A 16,892-nucleotide genomic window follows, 5' to 3' on the forward strand; every position below is an offset into this window, starting at 1 on the left:
ATAGATCTGCATCCAACTTTAGGCTATCCAGGCAGAATAAAGAACATACCATAATGCAACACATAACTGTGACTTGTGTTTGTTAATGGATTTACCTTTATTAAGAGGAAGCTTCGTATACAAAATGTACATATGGTTTGCTCAATTTCACAACCACCTTTATATTAAAAATAATATTAATAATAAAATAATAACAGTAGTAGTAGTTTTGGTTATTACAAAAGTTATAAACTGATTTGTACTCATATAAATAATACCCATCGTATAAGTTTTCCAGTGACATCAAATGAAACCCAACTAGTGTTTTCAACAAAATATGTTTTCTATACTTTTCCCCCTGGGATCGATCAGGAACATAGTGATTATTTTAATTCCGTCATGACTTATTAGACAATTTCATTTCAAAAAACGATTTAATCATTAGAAGCAAATTGTATATTTGGACAGAGTGGAAATAGAGGATTCTGCTGTTTAAAATCTTATTGGACATCACATGGACCATCAGCTCCTGTAACTTTTCACACCTACACTGTATATCAGTAACACAAGTCCCATTCAGTATTCAGGACAATAAGCAGTGCAGTCCTTTTTCAGGTTGTATTAAATCTCCCTGTTATACCTCTACTTTTTACTGTCGACTCCTTTAAATAATTATAATAATGTTTACTGGCAAAAATATATAACCAGAAATCACGTATGAGTGATCATAAAGAAGAAGACAAAGTAAAGACTTATTTATGAAAATATTATTTTATGACAAAGGTATTTTCAACACAGCTTTGTTTTTCTAATGTAATCTGAGTCAAGATATGAAACATCGAACAATTCATATAATAATGGTGTCAAGACCCACTTATGAAAAGCATTGTTATATTTTATTTTTATTTGTTTGAAAAAGCTGTTATCAGGAAAAAATGATAAAAAGACAGGGAATTTTATTTCAGGACTTGTTGATGTAGTGGTAAAAAACGTAAGGACTGTAGTTTTAAAACTACAATAATTACAAATCCTGTCTCTATGAAGCTTAGTGATTTTTAATTTTTCCTGAAATCAGAACCCTCATACATGTCCATCAGCCTGACTACCAGGTCCAACAGATGGTAGCACACATTTGTCAGATATTGTTCAGGCCTTCATATAACAGGATGCACTCAATATGTATTCCATTGAAATACATTTGAATCAGATGAATGAAAACTTAAACAAAAATGGAGACTTTAACATTATTCCAAAATGACACTACTCATTGACAACATTACATGAGAAGATAATGAGAGTATTAAGTATAAATCTGATGTAATTTAAGAATGTGGCACTTTGGTGAGAACTCTCCATTTTCAATTAATTCACTTTTAGCTCATAAACTCCCAAATCTTCAAGTCTGAAACATGATACTTCATTAAAACATTTTCTTTTAAAATGCTGGCTTACTCATATATTCCTCCATTGTCTGGAAAGAAAAAGAAGAAAACCCATTAACAGTTAACATTAACAGCTTGTCTGATGGTCTTACTATCTACAGTAACATAGCTATTCCAGTCTATGAAAAGCAATTACATCACATCATTCACCTGCACACATTTTTATAAATTAAAGCGATTTTGAAAAATGAGACGAGACTCTTGGAGTTCAATGAGATATGTGTTTTTTTTTATGAAAACACATGGCAGAAGAGAAGAACAGTGATACAACTTCCACTCTGCATAGATCAATGCTCCAATGGTCAAAACTCAAAACACAAGGCTTAACTTTGTTTGGTCATAGCAGTTTCTGAAATGTCAAATACACGGACAACGGCAAGCAAGCAGTTTATGAAATAGACACCAAAGCTTCCTAGCACCCAATGAGCGTGACTGCAGTTATGGCTTATACATACATAAAGAATATGAACTATCCTAGTGAACTAAACTTAAAGTTATTTAAACAAGGTAACCTTTACCGAGATCCAATGAACATCATTAAAGTAATATCTGAAAATAACCGGACTCCATACTGACGTACAAGTACATTTATGGTGATACTTTTAACATCATATAAAAAGAATCTGGTTTCAGGTTTCTTTCTTAATCAACATACAGCACAGAAACATTAAGCCAGACTGGACACCCCAAAACCTAACCCTGAGTTACAATTACCAGTGAACAGAGACAGAGAAAGAACACGAATGGATTCAATTTTCCTTCCATTCCCTATTAATTATTTTTCTTCATGGAAATATTCCAAATTATATGCTGCATGCAGTTACTTATTAAACTAAAAAATATATTGCTTTTTGCTAATCAAAATCATATTTTATCAAGAGTAAATGTTTAATAGACTTCGATTTTTACTTTTACATGATGATATTCATTTTTTTCTGTAAAACTATTAATATAAGCCAAGAAAAGAAAATCAGGGACTACCAAACAAGTCAAGACAATAGCATCAGAAAAGTTGCCATGTGTCAGTGACAATCTTAAGATGGAACAGGAAAAATGAGAGGGAAATAAAAGACTTTTCTGAAAAGAAACTGTTCATGGCAAGATGTTAAAATAAGTGAAAGACGTAGCTGCACATAAAAATAATTCTAGTTGACCATATACTGTATTTTCTTCACTAAATTGGTCTTAAAAAATGAACAGTGATATGCAAGTAATGATTTAATTTAATGGTAACATCAAAGAATGATTGACTTATACACACTTTATTACAACTGGGCCTTGTTTCCTTCATATAACTCTAGCACATTGTGCTAGTGGCTTGCATGTGTGACAATGGTTACTCAACTGGTTGAAACACAAACTGAAATGAAAAACGCTAGTTTATTACCCTGGAAGCATTATTTTGTTTGCTGGACTCACCTCCTGTAACATATCAGACTCCTCAATCGATTTTGAGATCAACAATTTGGATGTTTCCTGAATCTCTCCTCCCATGAGAAACTCGTCAAGTATGAAATAGGCCTTTTCAAAATTAAAAATGATGTCCAACTCGCACACCTGCAGGTTGCAAAGTACGAGATTTTTATTTTGCAACAGATCTCCTTAAAATCCCAAGCTGAGGATTATGAAGTAAAATGTGCAAAATTAAATGAGACGAGAGAAATAAAAAAGCTGCAATACATTTGATCTGGACATACAGTTATCCTTTTAGATCATTTTGATCGAATAAATGAATGAAAAAGCATATCCTTTTGTGTGTTATTTATTTTATTGGGTTCTCTTTATCTATTTTTATGACTTAGATGAAGATCTGATCACATTTTAGGTCAAATTTATGCAGAAATTCAGAAAATTCTAAAGGGTTCACAAACTTTCTAGCACCACTGTATCTCCTTTATTATCAAGTCTTTCCAAATGCTTAATAAAAATTTCATGTGTCTCATGTGTGTATAATTCACAAATCTATATGTTATGTAACATTTACACAGACTCGGCAGGTATTTGCATTGATCTACAAACCATTCCTATGAGAGCTATAAATCATTTGTTACTTATGAAGCAACTATAAAGAAAGATTTATGTAGCGCTATTCTATGAAGAAACAATCACATTATACATACATTTTTTGCTGTTCTAAGAGATATAATCTTTATCATAGTGATTAAGTTTAGACTGAAGAATTTGGACAAAAACAATATTTTCTAATATATCATGTCAATGCTTATGAATTGGGGGGTGGGTGAATACTTTTGTAAATGAGAAATGTAAGTCTTTCATTCTGGAGAAACGAATGTTTTTGAATACAAAATATTTTTTGATTCCTAAATGTGTTGAATTTATTGTGTTATTGAAGGGCGAAAAACATATTTCAATGTGTTAAAAGTTGGAGGTGTAACAGGAACACAAAGCGAAAATATTCAAGGGAGTGAATACTTCCTAAAGGCACTGTACATCATCAGATTGGAGGGCATACAAAGTAATGCACGACTTAAGTTTGAAAAGACAACTTCCAAAACTTTAACTATCTCCTATTATCAATTAAGCACTTTTTGATAATACAATTAATTTATTCTTGGGGCACAATATAGAATACCCTTTATTTCTGTGTCAGAACTTTGGGTATCTTCCATTCGCCTCTGGTGAATGGGAAAATTTAATTTAAAAAATCATTAATAGACTCGGACTGGAGGTTGGCTTCCTGAAAATGATGAAAATATATGAACTACCATGTTTAATGAGCAGTTTTATATAAGAAAATAAAGGGGAACTGTAACACAATTTTTATATTTGTGGGTTAGAATGAATTGGCGTTGATAAGTGCATTTCAAACCACAATGAAAGTAAAATGTACACACTAATGTGTAAAACCTCCAATTTACATTAAAAATCTCAATACATTAGTCATTATGGTGACTAGTGAGCAGGAAGGGCTGCCTCGCATTGCAATTCGAGGGAACTCTTGCTCTCACCCGTGGGGAGACCAGGGGTTAGCAACAACACTGCAATATTACAATACTTCCAAAAAAGAACAATGATTCATGATTTTGTGCTTAATTCAAAATTTGTAAAATTTTGCAATACTGTCAATTTATTTTGTTAATGAGATTTAATAACTGGTCTAAGAAATTGGGACTGCAGTTCCCCTTTAAATTAGCTTTGAAAAAGTTTTGATCACATTTTAGACTCATTATAATGGCTTGTCTGATCTATTAGTTTGATACTATCCTATGTCAATAGTTTATAAATGTTGTGCAAAAAGCAATTTCTTGCAGTGTTTTAGTATTCAGAATTTATCACGGGAGATTCAACATCTCATATTTTACTAACCATTCTGAAAAGATTACCCACAACACACACAGTTTACATTTAGTCGTAGTGATAAAGACTTACAAATATTTCCTATACTGTCTGCAAACTCTTCTATTAAACAGTATGCCTGGCTTCATCTGAACTGAAAATGTGAGAAGGAAAAAAGCTGAAGTCATTTATCTTACGTTGCCAAAGTACTTGTCCAGGAGTTCAACATAGCGGTGCAAGATTTCCAAGGCCAGAAGCTCATTGTCTCCTTCTTCCATTGCACAGCAAAAATACAAGCTGGCATATCTGCAGAACACCAAAAGGGACTGTCATTCCCTGTTAGTACAACTTCCATTGTCCCAATAACATGGATCAGACCCATGTTCATAAATCAGTGGAAATCATCTGTACATCTCTTTCAGCTGTGGCCTTGATTTGGCCATCACTGCTGAACAGATGGCTTTTCTGTCTATGAGACACCAATGAAGGCCAACGTGAAATGAAGAATAAGTCTGCAGGAGGAAATCGGGAAACGTAATCACGCTAAAAGCAAACCTGGATTGTTTTCTTAAATCCACAGTCCCCTGCGTGACAAACAAAAATCCAGCATAATTCATTAAAAAAAAACCCCAACATTTTTGCCGTTTGGACTGTGGAACGCGTCGGATTCCTACCTTTTGTATACAATCTTAAGATCCTTCCATGTCAAAAAGTTACACGTCTTTGGCTTGCGAGCCAGGACCATCTGAGTCATGTCCCGGATGATCTTCTTCTTCTCGCGCTCTCCGATCGCCATGAACCATTTCTGCAGCCTCAGCTTGCCCTGTCGGCTGAAGAGCAGCATGAAGCGCATCTGAAATACAAGGACAGCCCTTCTGAGAGGAGCACCTCCTGCACGGCCTGGCCAAACTTCCCCCCTGGCCCTTACCGATCGTGGCCTCCTAATAATCCCCACACTGCATCACTCTGCTCTCCTCCCCACTGAGAGCTGGTGTGTGGGGAGCGGACTGGCGCACTATGGCTGCCGTCGCATCAACGAGGTTGGGTGGCACACACTGGTGGCAGTGGAGGGGAGACCCCATTACCTGTGTCGCTCTTTCAATAGAGTGTCCAGAAAAGAGCTATAGTGTATAAGTGTAAGGAATATTACTATTATAATATAATAGTAACAACAATTATATTTAATAACTATAATTAGAATTATAATATAAATTTCTTTTACTTATTATTATTAAATAAATCTGCTGCATATTTTGGGTGAAGGCCCCTTACAGAGCACACAACATCATGCACAGGCCTTATGGCCTACAAAATATATACTAATGGGCGATGTGAATTCAAAGGCCAACATTTCAAAAATTTGTCCCAAGAAGAAAAACAAGGTCAAAGGGTTGGTTTCAGAATATTTATGCAGGTTGTGCATCTCACAGAATAGAAACTGGAACCTTCCCAAACTTTGTGAATTACCGACATCAAACATCTTGCATCCTTTTATACTCACAAACAATTTGGTCTTTCAGGCAAAACTGGAAAGGGTCAAGGCATTGTAAAAGGTGAGCTATAAAACAACAGTTATATTCGAAGTTATGAAAGGATAAGATTTCTTTCAGTTTTGTTCTAAATATTGGCAATACTTCAATGCCTTTCTTTGTCTTTTACTTCATGTGCGATGCGAGTGGTGTAGGCTACAGTTATGTATGTTGCAGAAAAACAGAACTGGTCCGGCCACAGAACTAAACTGCTGAGACGTGCTGTATAAAGAAAGGTCAATGTGCATTTTATTGAACACTACACTTCTAAATGTTAAATAGGTCAAGTAAGACTGAGTAACTCTTCAGATTAGGCACTGTAAGTCACATTCCTAGATTCTGCAGAACACATAGTATGCTAACAAAGTATGAAACAACTGAGGGAAATACAAAAGAGAAAAAAATATTGATTGCTAAAGTCTAATGTACCATGCAGTAGAAAATTATTTACAATGTATTAAACCAAAGGAGGTTAAGGAAATTATTCACCCACAGAAAAGGAAGTGACTCATCCACGAATGAATAACACAATCTTAAATCATGCAAAAGATTGTTCTCATATAAAACAATCCAGGTGTATTTTGCTGATATATATTTAATACCTTGTTTACAATTTCTTAGTGCTATATGCAACCCATAAAGTACTGCTAGCCAATTACACCAGACTGTTTTCTATCTTTGCAACCGTGAAAGATATTTTGCTCAAAGGAAATTAAAAGCAAAAAAATATATATTCCTATCGTGTAATAAAGCTGGTACTGCTGCTTCCTGCTAAGAAATTAAGCTTTCAAAAATTGAACCTAAACTTTTAATGTATTTATGTACTAAAGACTGTTTCAAGGTAGGTTTGAGAAACTTCCTTTAACAACAGCAAAAGAAATCCGGTATGTGTCCCACCCTTCCGAAGACAAAAGGGAGATTTCAAATACAATTTCTTTTCTAACTTCTGTCCCAGGATAAAACATCCTAAACATCCTGACGAATTTTTCCTTTCTGAATTTACTTTATAAACACTGGGTGCGCCTTTTCATTATTAGCTTGTTTTATGTTTTCTTTTGTAAATCCATAAAGGGTAGTGTAAAAATCGCTTGAACAGGAGCCGTCTGTTGTACAAATTAGTAATAAAAGTGCCCTTCAGTAGTTCCTATACTGTACGTAAACCAAAATACAACACTAATGCCGTGATGCATGTTTACGCGACATCACCCTTTGTTTACGTTTTTAAAATAATAGCTTCTTCTCAACCCCCAGTTTTTAATTGATGGAGCAATATGCAAGTGTGGAAGCCTACATCGAGAACAGATATCAATCAATGAAACAACGACATACTTTGGCGTGCACAGATTACTGGAGACAGGAACCTACTGGAAAACACCGCCAGACCGAACCTGTTCCGCCGGATAATAGGCAGAAACACCTGGTTCTCTGTAGTACAGCAGTGGATCTTTTGAAACTATTATACGCCATCGACGAAGTAATCAGTCGTCATTTTTTTCATTCCCTCTAACAAACTCAATAATTTGGTTTCAAATTAACACCCACTCAGACACTTCATAATCAGAGTAACACCTGCTACGGGCAGGTGCACAAACCTGTCTGAACTACCTTCTTCTAGAGAGGGACTTCTCCGACTCCGCCTGACACTAGTCTTTCGTATCAAATTACAAGACCAGCTGGGTCTCACTTACCATATTTCAAGATTCCCCACAGTCCGATTAGCGCACGTGTTAAATTGAAAACTCCCAAATTGTTTTATTTATCGCAAGGTCCCGATATCTTTAGTAGACGCATAGTTGCTTTTCCCAGAATTCTCCAAACAGAAAGTTGCTGAACTCCTCCCTGGCGTGTAATTCCACCGAGGAAAAGACTCACACGTCACTGCCGTGCAAACACCGGATTGGTGTTTACCTGTCAGTCAGCAAGACAAAGGTGCTGTATTTGCAAAGCTTGTGCCACTTTCTGTGCTGTGGTGCGGTAATTCGCGAAGTAGAATTAACCCCAGATGAACAGCCGCATATGTATGCAATAAATATACTGTAATCCGTGTTGTTTTTCTGTGTGGGAGAGAAGCTGCTGGTTCTACTGCATTTAATTACCATCACTCAGCTGTATCAGTACTCAATATTTTCTGCAAAGTTTGCTTAGATATTTATTGATTTTTTTCATTCATCCAGCCACACCAGAGACGACTTGTGTGTTTTGTTTTGGAAACGCATGCAATATTGTATTCACATCCGCTGGGAATTAAACCCTTTAGCTCCAAGTACAGTATTGTATGGGACAGGAAAAAGCAGGGTGCGTTAAAGGCACACGACTCACATCCGCGCTTTCCTGGTTTTGTCTGTGCCAGTCCTGTTTCAACACCTTTGCCCTGCTGCTGCACGAATTGTGCCAACTGTAGGTTTGTCTGCGATTTCTTCTCAGATAATGTGTTGTACACACCAGCAATTACACCTACTACGATTAAAACAATGTGCATTTGGCAGATACTCGACGGTGAACCTATCTGTAGTGTGATCTTGCCTGCAAAGCAAGCTGAATGACTTACCCATTGTTTGAAAGTAAATATTAACGTCCGAATGTCTGGGAGGAGACAACTTACTCGGAAAAGAGTAATACAACTTATTTTATTTTTCCAGTTGAATTTTGATGCTTTTTTATCTTCACCGGGTTGTATCTGGTGATCAAGATGAGCAACTCGCTTTTCACTGTAGCAAAACGCTTTCAAAGTTGTCCTGAAAGCCTCATCTTTGTGGTTGAACTGCTGGCGAAAGACTGATGTAGCTGCTCTCTCCGTGCCCTGATCATGCTGCACATATTTACATAAGGTGATGAAACACATTTTAATCGGATTTAATGCCAGGCATTTAATAAAGGCCAGTTTCGCTCGTACAAAGCATGACACGGGATCCACACTGGGAAAAAAAACACTTTACTGTTTCATTTACACCGCCTTTAGAACAGTCCCCATTGTAGATATTTTTCTTCATCTTCCCTCAAGTTTAGCTGTGGAAAAGTATTAAAAAATAGAAAATGATTTGTTCGAGTGGCACATCCAACCTCCTAAAAAGAAAACAATAAGGATTTATGGAATGACTAACACAACAATTTAGCTGTTTCGAAATATAAACATATTTAAAACAACGTCAGCATATGAAACACTAACATTTTAATTCAGTAATGTAGCTTCGTGAACGGCTGGTAGCTTCTTGGCACCTAAGTTACTTAAAATTAAAATTACTTATACAATTGTTAAAACATGCTCTAATATCAATGTACACTTTTCAATTTTAGGATGAATTATCTTTAATAGAATAATGATATACAGGACTCGCATCCCTGGATGACTTAAAAATGATAACATCTCACAGTGAAATATACTACTATAAAGCAGCATTATTCAATATTACAAAGTGCATCTATTGTTTCAGCTGTGAGGCTGTCCTTTCTACTTTCAGCGCTAGATGGCGCTACAATGTTCCCGTGTCAAACCATGTGACATAAAACTGAGTTACAGAAGGCGGCTGTGAGTGCAAGTTCAGGGTAGAGAGAGTTGCAATGTCTGTGTATCGGAACACTATCTGTTTTTTAAAAGGAATTCATGAATATACAAGGTAAGATCAACTGTACACTATTTTACCAGTCGACGTAAGGTAGTTTCCTGTATTGCTCATTTTGAATGTTGGTTGTTTCGTTACTTGTCTCGACTAGAATCTGAATCTCAGTTCTGTCCTGCACAAGTTGTTAAACGTTAAGTCTAGCTCATATGTTTGGTGTTTAATTTTTCATTATGTGTATGTGTGTGTCACAGACGGGTTATTTATTGCTCGTTTTTGTAAAAGGTCATTTTTCTAAGTTCTTTAACTGTTTTGAAAAGTTTTCGTTAAATTGAGATTCAGATCTTCTCTAAAGAATACATTGTCGTTGAATGGACTTGAAATATTACTGATTCATAAAACATACATGGTTTTTGTTCAAATTACTTTAGTGCCGAAAATACTGAAATGACCTGTTTCCAGTGGAACATGTCACAGTTAAATAAACTACTGTACAGGAAAGTAGAAACTGATACACAAGGATGATCCTTAATTTTACTATCCTGTTATGGCATTTTAAAACGTTTTGGGCGTTAGAAAAGCTTTAGCCTTATAAAGAAAGGCTTGGGTTATAATCGTCATGCTATATGCACATAATTAATGTTACTCAAAGGAAGAGGATGTTTAAATTTCAGCTTTTAAGATAAATTCGTAGGCTTTTCAGTATAAACAGTTTATTTTCTGGTGTCTAGTCCGATAACCAGCCAGCACGAATCACACCTTTCATCACAGCCTGACAAGAGCGTCTTTTGACAGAGAATAATCAGCGATAGTGGTTCATGGCCCACACTAGTCCTTTCTCCCAGCTCCTGGTAGAAGACAATGACTCTTTTTAAAGTTACAGGGCTGAATGACAGCCAGATTCTTGTTGCATGTGGCTTATTCTTTCTTTCCATATTTAATAATATGGTGAACCAATAACTTTTTTGAACATACAGTAATTCAGTTTGTCCTTTGCTTTTTGTGTCCCAATATTAAACTCTTTCATATTTAACATGCAGCCAATTAATGAGTTGACCTTTGCTCTCACTTTATTGGGTCCTGCTTCTATAGTGAATCTTCTCCTTGAAAACTACCAGGGCTGTTGAACAAAGGAGGGGTAGTTCTTTATGGATGTCAAACATGTTGAGATTGGTGATATTAAGACCAAGAAACAGAACTTGTATCATGCATTTGTATTGAGTAGTTTGTAACTCAAGATGCTGAAAGAAGAAAAACTAATTTTGTACCATGTGTAGACAGGACTGTCTTTATCTGAGGTGTTAATAGAGTTGGAAAAAACAAGAGTGGGTGATGAGCAAATATGGGTTATGTAAGTTAGACACATCTGCGAATGACGTGTTGTTCCGCTAAACAAATGAATGTTTATTTCAGGGGCGGATATGAGGCTGCCTCCAAGCACTTTGTGGAGAAGGATTTGGATGTTTCGGTATCGGGAAAGTCCTACATGATCACTGGAGCCAACAGCGGCATTGGGAAAGCTGCTGCCTATATGATAGCGAAGAAAGGTACTGCGGGAAGGGGATTTAAGGGATTGTGCATCTCAGGTTAGAGGGGTGCAGTTATAATCCTCCCTAGGGTGGGAGGAAGTTGGGAAGAAACCCCGAAAAGTCGAATGTAAGACCTGCTCTACACTGCTTTGATTCCCAATTTGCGTTCAGAAGTAAAATCGTGTACTCCCGAAGTTTGGGATTAAAAGGAATCTGTGGTCCCTACCTTCCATATCTCGAGGGCCACTGTTTGTATGGTTTACATATCATTATGCTTTTAATGTTGAGAAAATGTTGTTAAACTACTGAAAGAAAAGTGTGTCTGGTATGAAAACTGAAAGCCAGAAAGTCTTCTCGCCCTGGAGAGGCATAGATAAGTGGTCAAACAGCTACTGTATGCCTGGCTATAGTACCTTTGTTTCTCAAATCCTGCTTCTTGTCCTGATGTTTTACTGATTGCCTTAACTGTTAATATTTCTGTCTTTTAGTGTGTAATAAAAAAGGACAGGGTATTGGCAGGCTCTGGTGGGGTGATTAAACAATTCTGAACGCTTACCTTTAGGCGGCACTGTACACCTGGTGTGCCGAAACAAAGAAAGAGCAGAGGACGCTAAAGCAGACATTATCAAGGAAAGTGGAAATAAAGTAAGTAAGATGCTTCCACATGACGTTCATTATTAAACTGGCATTAAACATTATTGAAAGGCGTTGAGAGATGTTACGGTAAGAAGGACACAGTTATATGTGTATAGAATTGTTTAGTTCGCAAAAAAAGAGAAAATTGTCATGTTGTGGAAGTTTGTGTGTTTTCTTTTATTTGTATGAGAGAGAGGTTAAAGAGAAAAAAGTTTTGGTTTACCTAGCTAGATGCCTCCGTTCTCAGATTTTCTCCACTTGCATTTGACATTTGTCAAATTTCAGCTAAGACTACAATGGCCTTTATTCTCAATATCTGAAATCTGAAATACCAAAACAGAAACATGTGATGGTTCGTTAGAAACAAATGTAAAAGTACACTATTCATAGCATTATTTTAAAATCGAAGACAGGCTGCAGCTGAGTACAGCTTTAATTTAATGGGCATGTTTTGAGAGGCATTCTAGAAAGGCAATGTAAATGACCCATAGTCTGTCATCTACAAAAGACTAAAATATTGAAAGCAAAATTTTATTCATTTTCAGGATATACATGTTCACATTTTGGATTTGTCAGAGCCAAGAAAAGTCTGGGAGTTTGCTGAAGCTTTCAAGAAAAAGCACAAATCGCTGAATGCTCTGGTAGGTACAGTACAAATGATTTTGTATGACTAAGGTGTTTTATGCTGCTGCAGGTAGTAGTATAAGCAGCGGTACGTTTTCGTGAGGTAACATATGCAATCTTTTTTTTAAACTATTTTTTATATCTGCCCCAACAACTACAAATATGTTCTGCTTTTTTTCCTTGACAGCAGTAGATGCTTCTATAGACCGTACTGATTTCATATTAAGGAAGTTAGTTCAACGTTATTACTGTGGGGGTCTGGGAAACCAACTCAGTCTGATTTCTCTGTTGCTACACGCTTGTGTTTCAGATCAACAATGCAGGATGTATGGTAAATCAACGTGAAGTTAATGCAGAGGGGCTGGAAATGAACTTTGCATGCAACACTCTGGGTAGGTGTGCAGACCTTGGATTAGCACTAAATTAAACTACAGAAAACACTGAGGATTTAACCATGTCTTCTGAGAAGCACACAAAGAAGTGTCTTATATTGTACTATTGCTTTTGGTGTTAGAGAAGAGAAAAAACACATAAGATCCTAATAGTAATCCTAATAATAATTATTTAAGGGAAAATAAAAACATTGAAAGTACCAAAGAAACAAACTACATGATGTAATTCATGGGCTGTTTGCTGTTCAGGTTAAATCTTGTTTTGTGCCCCAAGGAATTGAAAAGGTAACATTGCTCAGTCCCTAGAGGTGAAAATATTCCACCCAGAAGTGCATTTCAAACGGAGAACAAGAGGCACTTCTTTATCCAAAGGTTGTGGGAGTTTGGAACAAGCTACCCCGCCACGTTATGAAGCCAATACCCTGGTTTCTTTCAAGAAATGGCTGGATGCGATCCCTGGATCGATTAGCTTCTAACTACCAAATGGGCTGGCTGGGCGATATGGCCCTGTGTCGTTTGTAACTGGTGCAGAGGGGAAAATCTGTAGTGCTAAAATATACTGGGGAGGTAGAGACCTTAGAAACAAGACAGACACACAGAAAGCTGTGCATGCCTGAATCCCAAATCCCACATCATCGTCACATGATTCACTGCAGGCTGACGAAAGCCTGTGGATAAAGGAGAAAGGATATGATTAGAACTGACACGCACACTGTACACAAACACAAATCTCCATCCAGTAGAATTACTGTAACCACGTTTTGTCTTACCTGTGATAGTGTGTGTATGACTCTTTTGTGTTTTGGGCATTATAGACCTGCTGCTGCATCACACTGAAATAGTCAGAAGTGAACCTGCGATTGGCTATTGCTGAACAAGTGACCGGAGCTTTGTGTTTCAATGTGCGCTGCTGCCCTTTGACAGTTGTTGGGGGGGTGTTTGGTGGCAGAAGGGCTGGGTGAACAGGTGGAGTGGACAGTGGATGCTGTTCAATAAACCTCTTATAATTAATTTTCACCATATTTTGAGCCCTTTAATGTTTTTTTTTCCACCATCAGCGTCACTTAATTCTGTTCTTGGGCAGCAGTGTCGAGGGTTCTGGACTCGTAACTGACAGGCCGTGGGTTCAAATCCTTCACCTGAATCACTCCAGTAAAATACCCAGGATGCAGATGTACTGAAAGTGGCTCAATAGTGTAAGTGGATAAAAGAGTTGGTCAACTAAATTAGTAATAACTTACAGTCTTAATAGATTTTTTTTCTGATCTCCAGGTACATTCATTCTCACCAAAAGTCTGATCCCTTTACTGGAAAAAAGCAGTAATCCTAGAGTGGTAAGTATCTGTACAGTACATAAAGTCCTGCTTTATTATTCTAAAAATGGCAGTTAACTGCCATTTTTAATGAGCCTTTTTTGTTGTAACTTATGACATCCCACTGTTATTTGCTCTCCCCGGTTTTTTTTTTATTAACAAGTAACAAAAAAATTCTAAAAAGAAAATCTTTGTGCTTTGTGTGACAGTGAATACAGAATAATAAACGTGTTCCGATCAGAATTATTACTGGGCACTGACAAGAGCACCTCAAACCCTGACAGTGACTGGCCTTTCTCTAGCACACGAACCGCAGCTCTTTAGTATGATTATATCCTGCTAGTGTGTCTTCTCTTGCTTTCCCCAGATTACGGTCTCCTCAGGAGGGATGCTCGTTCAGAAGCTGCACTTGGATGACCTGCAGTCTGAACAAGGCCGATTCAACGGCTCCATGGTCTACGCACAGAACAAGGTATGGGACACAGGCCAGGCAGTCCGCTGGATTTCCATGTGACAGACTGTGGTGACAGGAATTGAAGGGTAGTGGTTGAAAGATTACAAGATTTGTTTTGGATGTGGAGTTCCTATATTAGTTTAGTTTAAGAAGGCCCCATTACATCTTCTTCGATCCGCACTCTCCTGTTGAAGTGCTTGTTTTTTGCTCTTCTAATTTAAACCGGGACCGGTATCAGATATCGAAGAAGTAAACTTTCTTCTTACCTGTGTGTAGAGACAACAAGTAGTGATGACTGAAGAGTGGGCGAAAATGCACAGCAATATTCATTTCTCTGTAATGCATCCTGGATGGGCAGACACCCCAGGTAATTTTCACAATTATCGTAAAACTTACTGTAGGTCTGGTTTTCAGTGTATCTAACTTCAGAATGAAAATACTTAAGTGGAAGCTCAAAAATCCGAATATTGATCCCACATGGTGAATCGGGAATGTTGTGTGTGTGATATACTGTCGCAGTCTTATGAATTTTACTAACACAGACATCCGTACAATTATCACAGTCCCTTGTATGATAAATTGACAGCCTGTATCTACTCTTTATGTTAAGTCCCTTGTTGAGTGCAATTATCAGGGTGATGAAGAGTTTTATAGCTTCTGGACCCGTAGCCATTGTGAAATAAAGCAGGATTTCTTACTCTTGTGCAGCCGTCCGATCAGCAATGCCCGACTTCTACCGCTCCATGAAGGACAAGCTCCGCACTGCAGACCAGGGAGCCGACACCGTGGTGTGGCTGGCCGTGTCCGAGGCCGCCCTGGCTCACCCCAGCGGCCTGTTTTTTCAAGGTGCTGCGCCTCGGCAACTTAGAGCATTACCGACCACTTAACACGAGGCCAGAGCCTGTAGTGAAAAAGAGTGAAAAGGACCACTTCCCTTGATATGACCTTACAAATTCCGCCAAGAAAACAAACCAAAGCTCACTTTTGGGTGGCTCTTTAGCATTGTATTAGATTTTAGAACAAAGAAAATCACTATCTGATAACTGCAAGTACATGGTCCTGTTCTGTTGGTTCCAAGCGTTGCTTTGAACGCGGTCATTGTTACTCACAGACAAAAAGACGTGCTGGCAAGATTCCACTGCAGCTGCTACTGTATATGATGCCTTCTTGGGTTTCCTGAAAGCACTCCATGAGGAGGACTGTTGGATTATGGGAAGGCCTCTCATCTGTGCTCCACCCATTTCTCTGTAGAGCTATAAAACACTTATTAATGAACTCATCTCCAAATACAGAAGAATGTGACAGTCGTAAAGGTGTTTAAGTACTAAAGTACAATGAAAAATATAAATACAAGGACTGGAAGACTGGCCTGTTTCTTTAAAACAACCGCATTCATCTCTGATTTGGACTGTTACCTTGCTGATCTCTCCCCCATCATGTAAGCTCTGTATTCTTTACTGAGCAGTTAGTCTGATGTGTTTATTTTCTAGATCGGAGCCCTGTGCCCACTCACCTGCCTTTGGCCTGGACGAAGACATCTCCAGAAGACAAACAGAAATTCATGAATATACTGGATGACTTGGCAAAGACCTTTCAGCCTCACTAAAAGTCCAGCTGTGCCTGACATTGGATGAAAAGTATAAACACGTGACCTGTGCATTAAAATGATGTACCTTCGGTGTGACTAATAGTTTGCTTTGCCCATGCTGCTCTGCTGCAGGTGCAGATCTAATAAAGATACTAGATGCCACTCACCTGACGACTAGAGTTTCAGAGCAGGGATCTTAGTAATCCAGAGGCTTTGAAAAGCTCGAGGAGGGGTGTGTGTTTTTCTAAATCTGAAATCAGGAACTTAACCTTCACTTACAGCCCATAATAAAATATTACCAATGGTCCTGCTTTTCAGTTTGTGGGTCCCTTGGTTACCAACAGTATTATGCTTATGTGTTATTTGCATGTATTGATATTAATAAGGTAACACTGTGCACTTTAAAAGTGGTAACTTTTGAAACTTAAAGCTTTAAGTTGCTTAATGTTATAAAGGTAAATAATCTGTAAAATGCCTTACTGAGAGTTCTCATTTAACACGCAAACAAAAATTGTATTAAAGTATTCAAATAAACTGATTTAAAAATGTATG

The 16,892-nt window shown here is 37.5% G+C and overlaps 2 protein-coding genes across 2 annotated transcripts; one reads left to right on the forward strand and one right to left on the reverse strand.

The window, feature by feature from the left end:
- Window positions 1–72: 72 nt before the first annotated feature.
- On the reverse strand, window positions 73–8,445 carry ap1s3a (adaptor related protein complex 1 subunit sigma 3a). The gene is made up of 5 exons (XM_088914349.1): window positions 7,936–8,445; window positions 5,393–5,571; window positions 4,916–5,024; window positions 2,841–2,978; window positions 73–1,450 (listed from the first exon to the last, which is right to left on the reverse strand). Exons 1-5 carry the CDS (start codon window positions 7,936–7,938, stop codon window positions 1,415–1,417), a joined length of 465 nt encoding a protein of 154 aa, XP_088770475.1. The 5' UTR covers window positions 7,939–8,445; the 3' UTR covers window positions 73–1,414.
- Window positions 8,446–9,761: 1,316 nt separating this feature from the next.
- dhrs12la (dehydrogenase/reductase 12-like a) lies at window positions 9,762–16,888 on the forward strand. Its single transcript, XM_088912795.1, has 10 exons — window positions 9,762–9,861; window positions 11,218–11,351; window positions 11,896–11,978; window positions 12,515–12,610; window positions 12,904–12,985; window positions 14,258–14,319; window positions 14,666–14,770; window positions 15,029–15,119; window positions 15,461–15,598; window positions 16,243–16,888. The coding sequence occupies exons 1-10, from the start codon at window positions 9,806–9,808 to the stop codon at window positions 16,356–16,358; spliced, it is 963 nt and encodes a 320-aa protein (XP_088768921.1). The 5' UTR covers window positions 9,762–9,805; the 3' UTR covers window positions 16,359–16,888.
- Window positions 16,889–16,892: the final 4 nt, after the last annotated feature.

The sequence above is a fragment of the Atractosteus spatula genome, chromosome 4 (genome assembly GCF_055471065.1).
Source record: "Atractosteus spatula isolate fAtrSpa1 chromosome 4, fAtrSpa1.hap1, whole genome shotgun sequence".
Lineage (NCBI taxonomy): Eukaryota > Metazoa > Chordata > Actinopteri > Semionotiformes > Lepisosteidae > Atractosteus > Atractosteus spatula.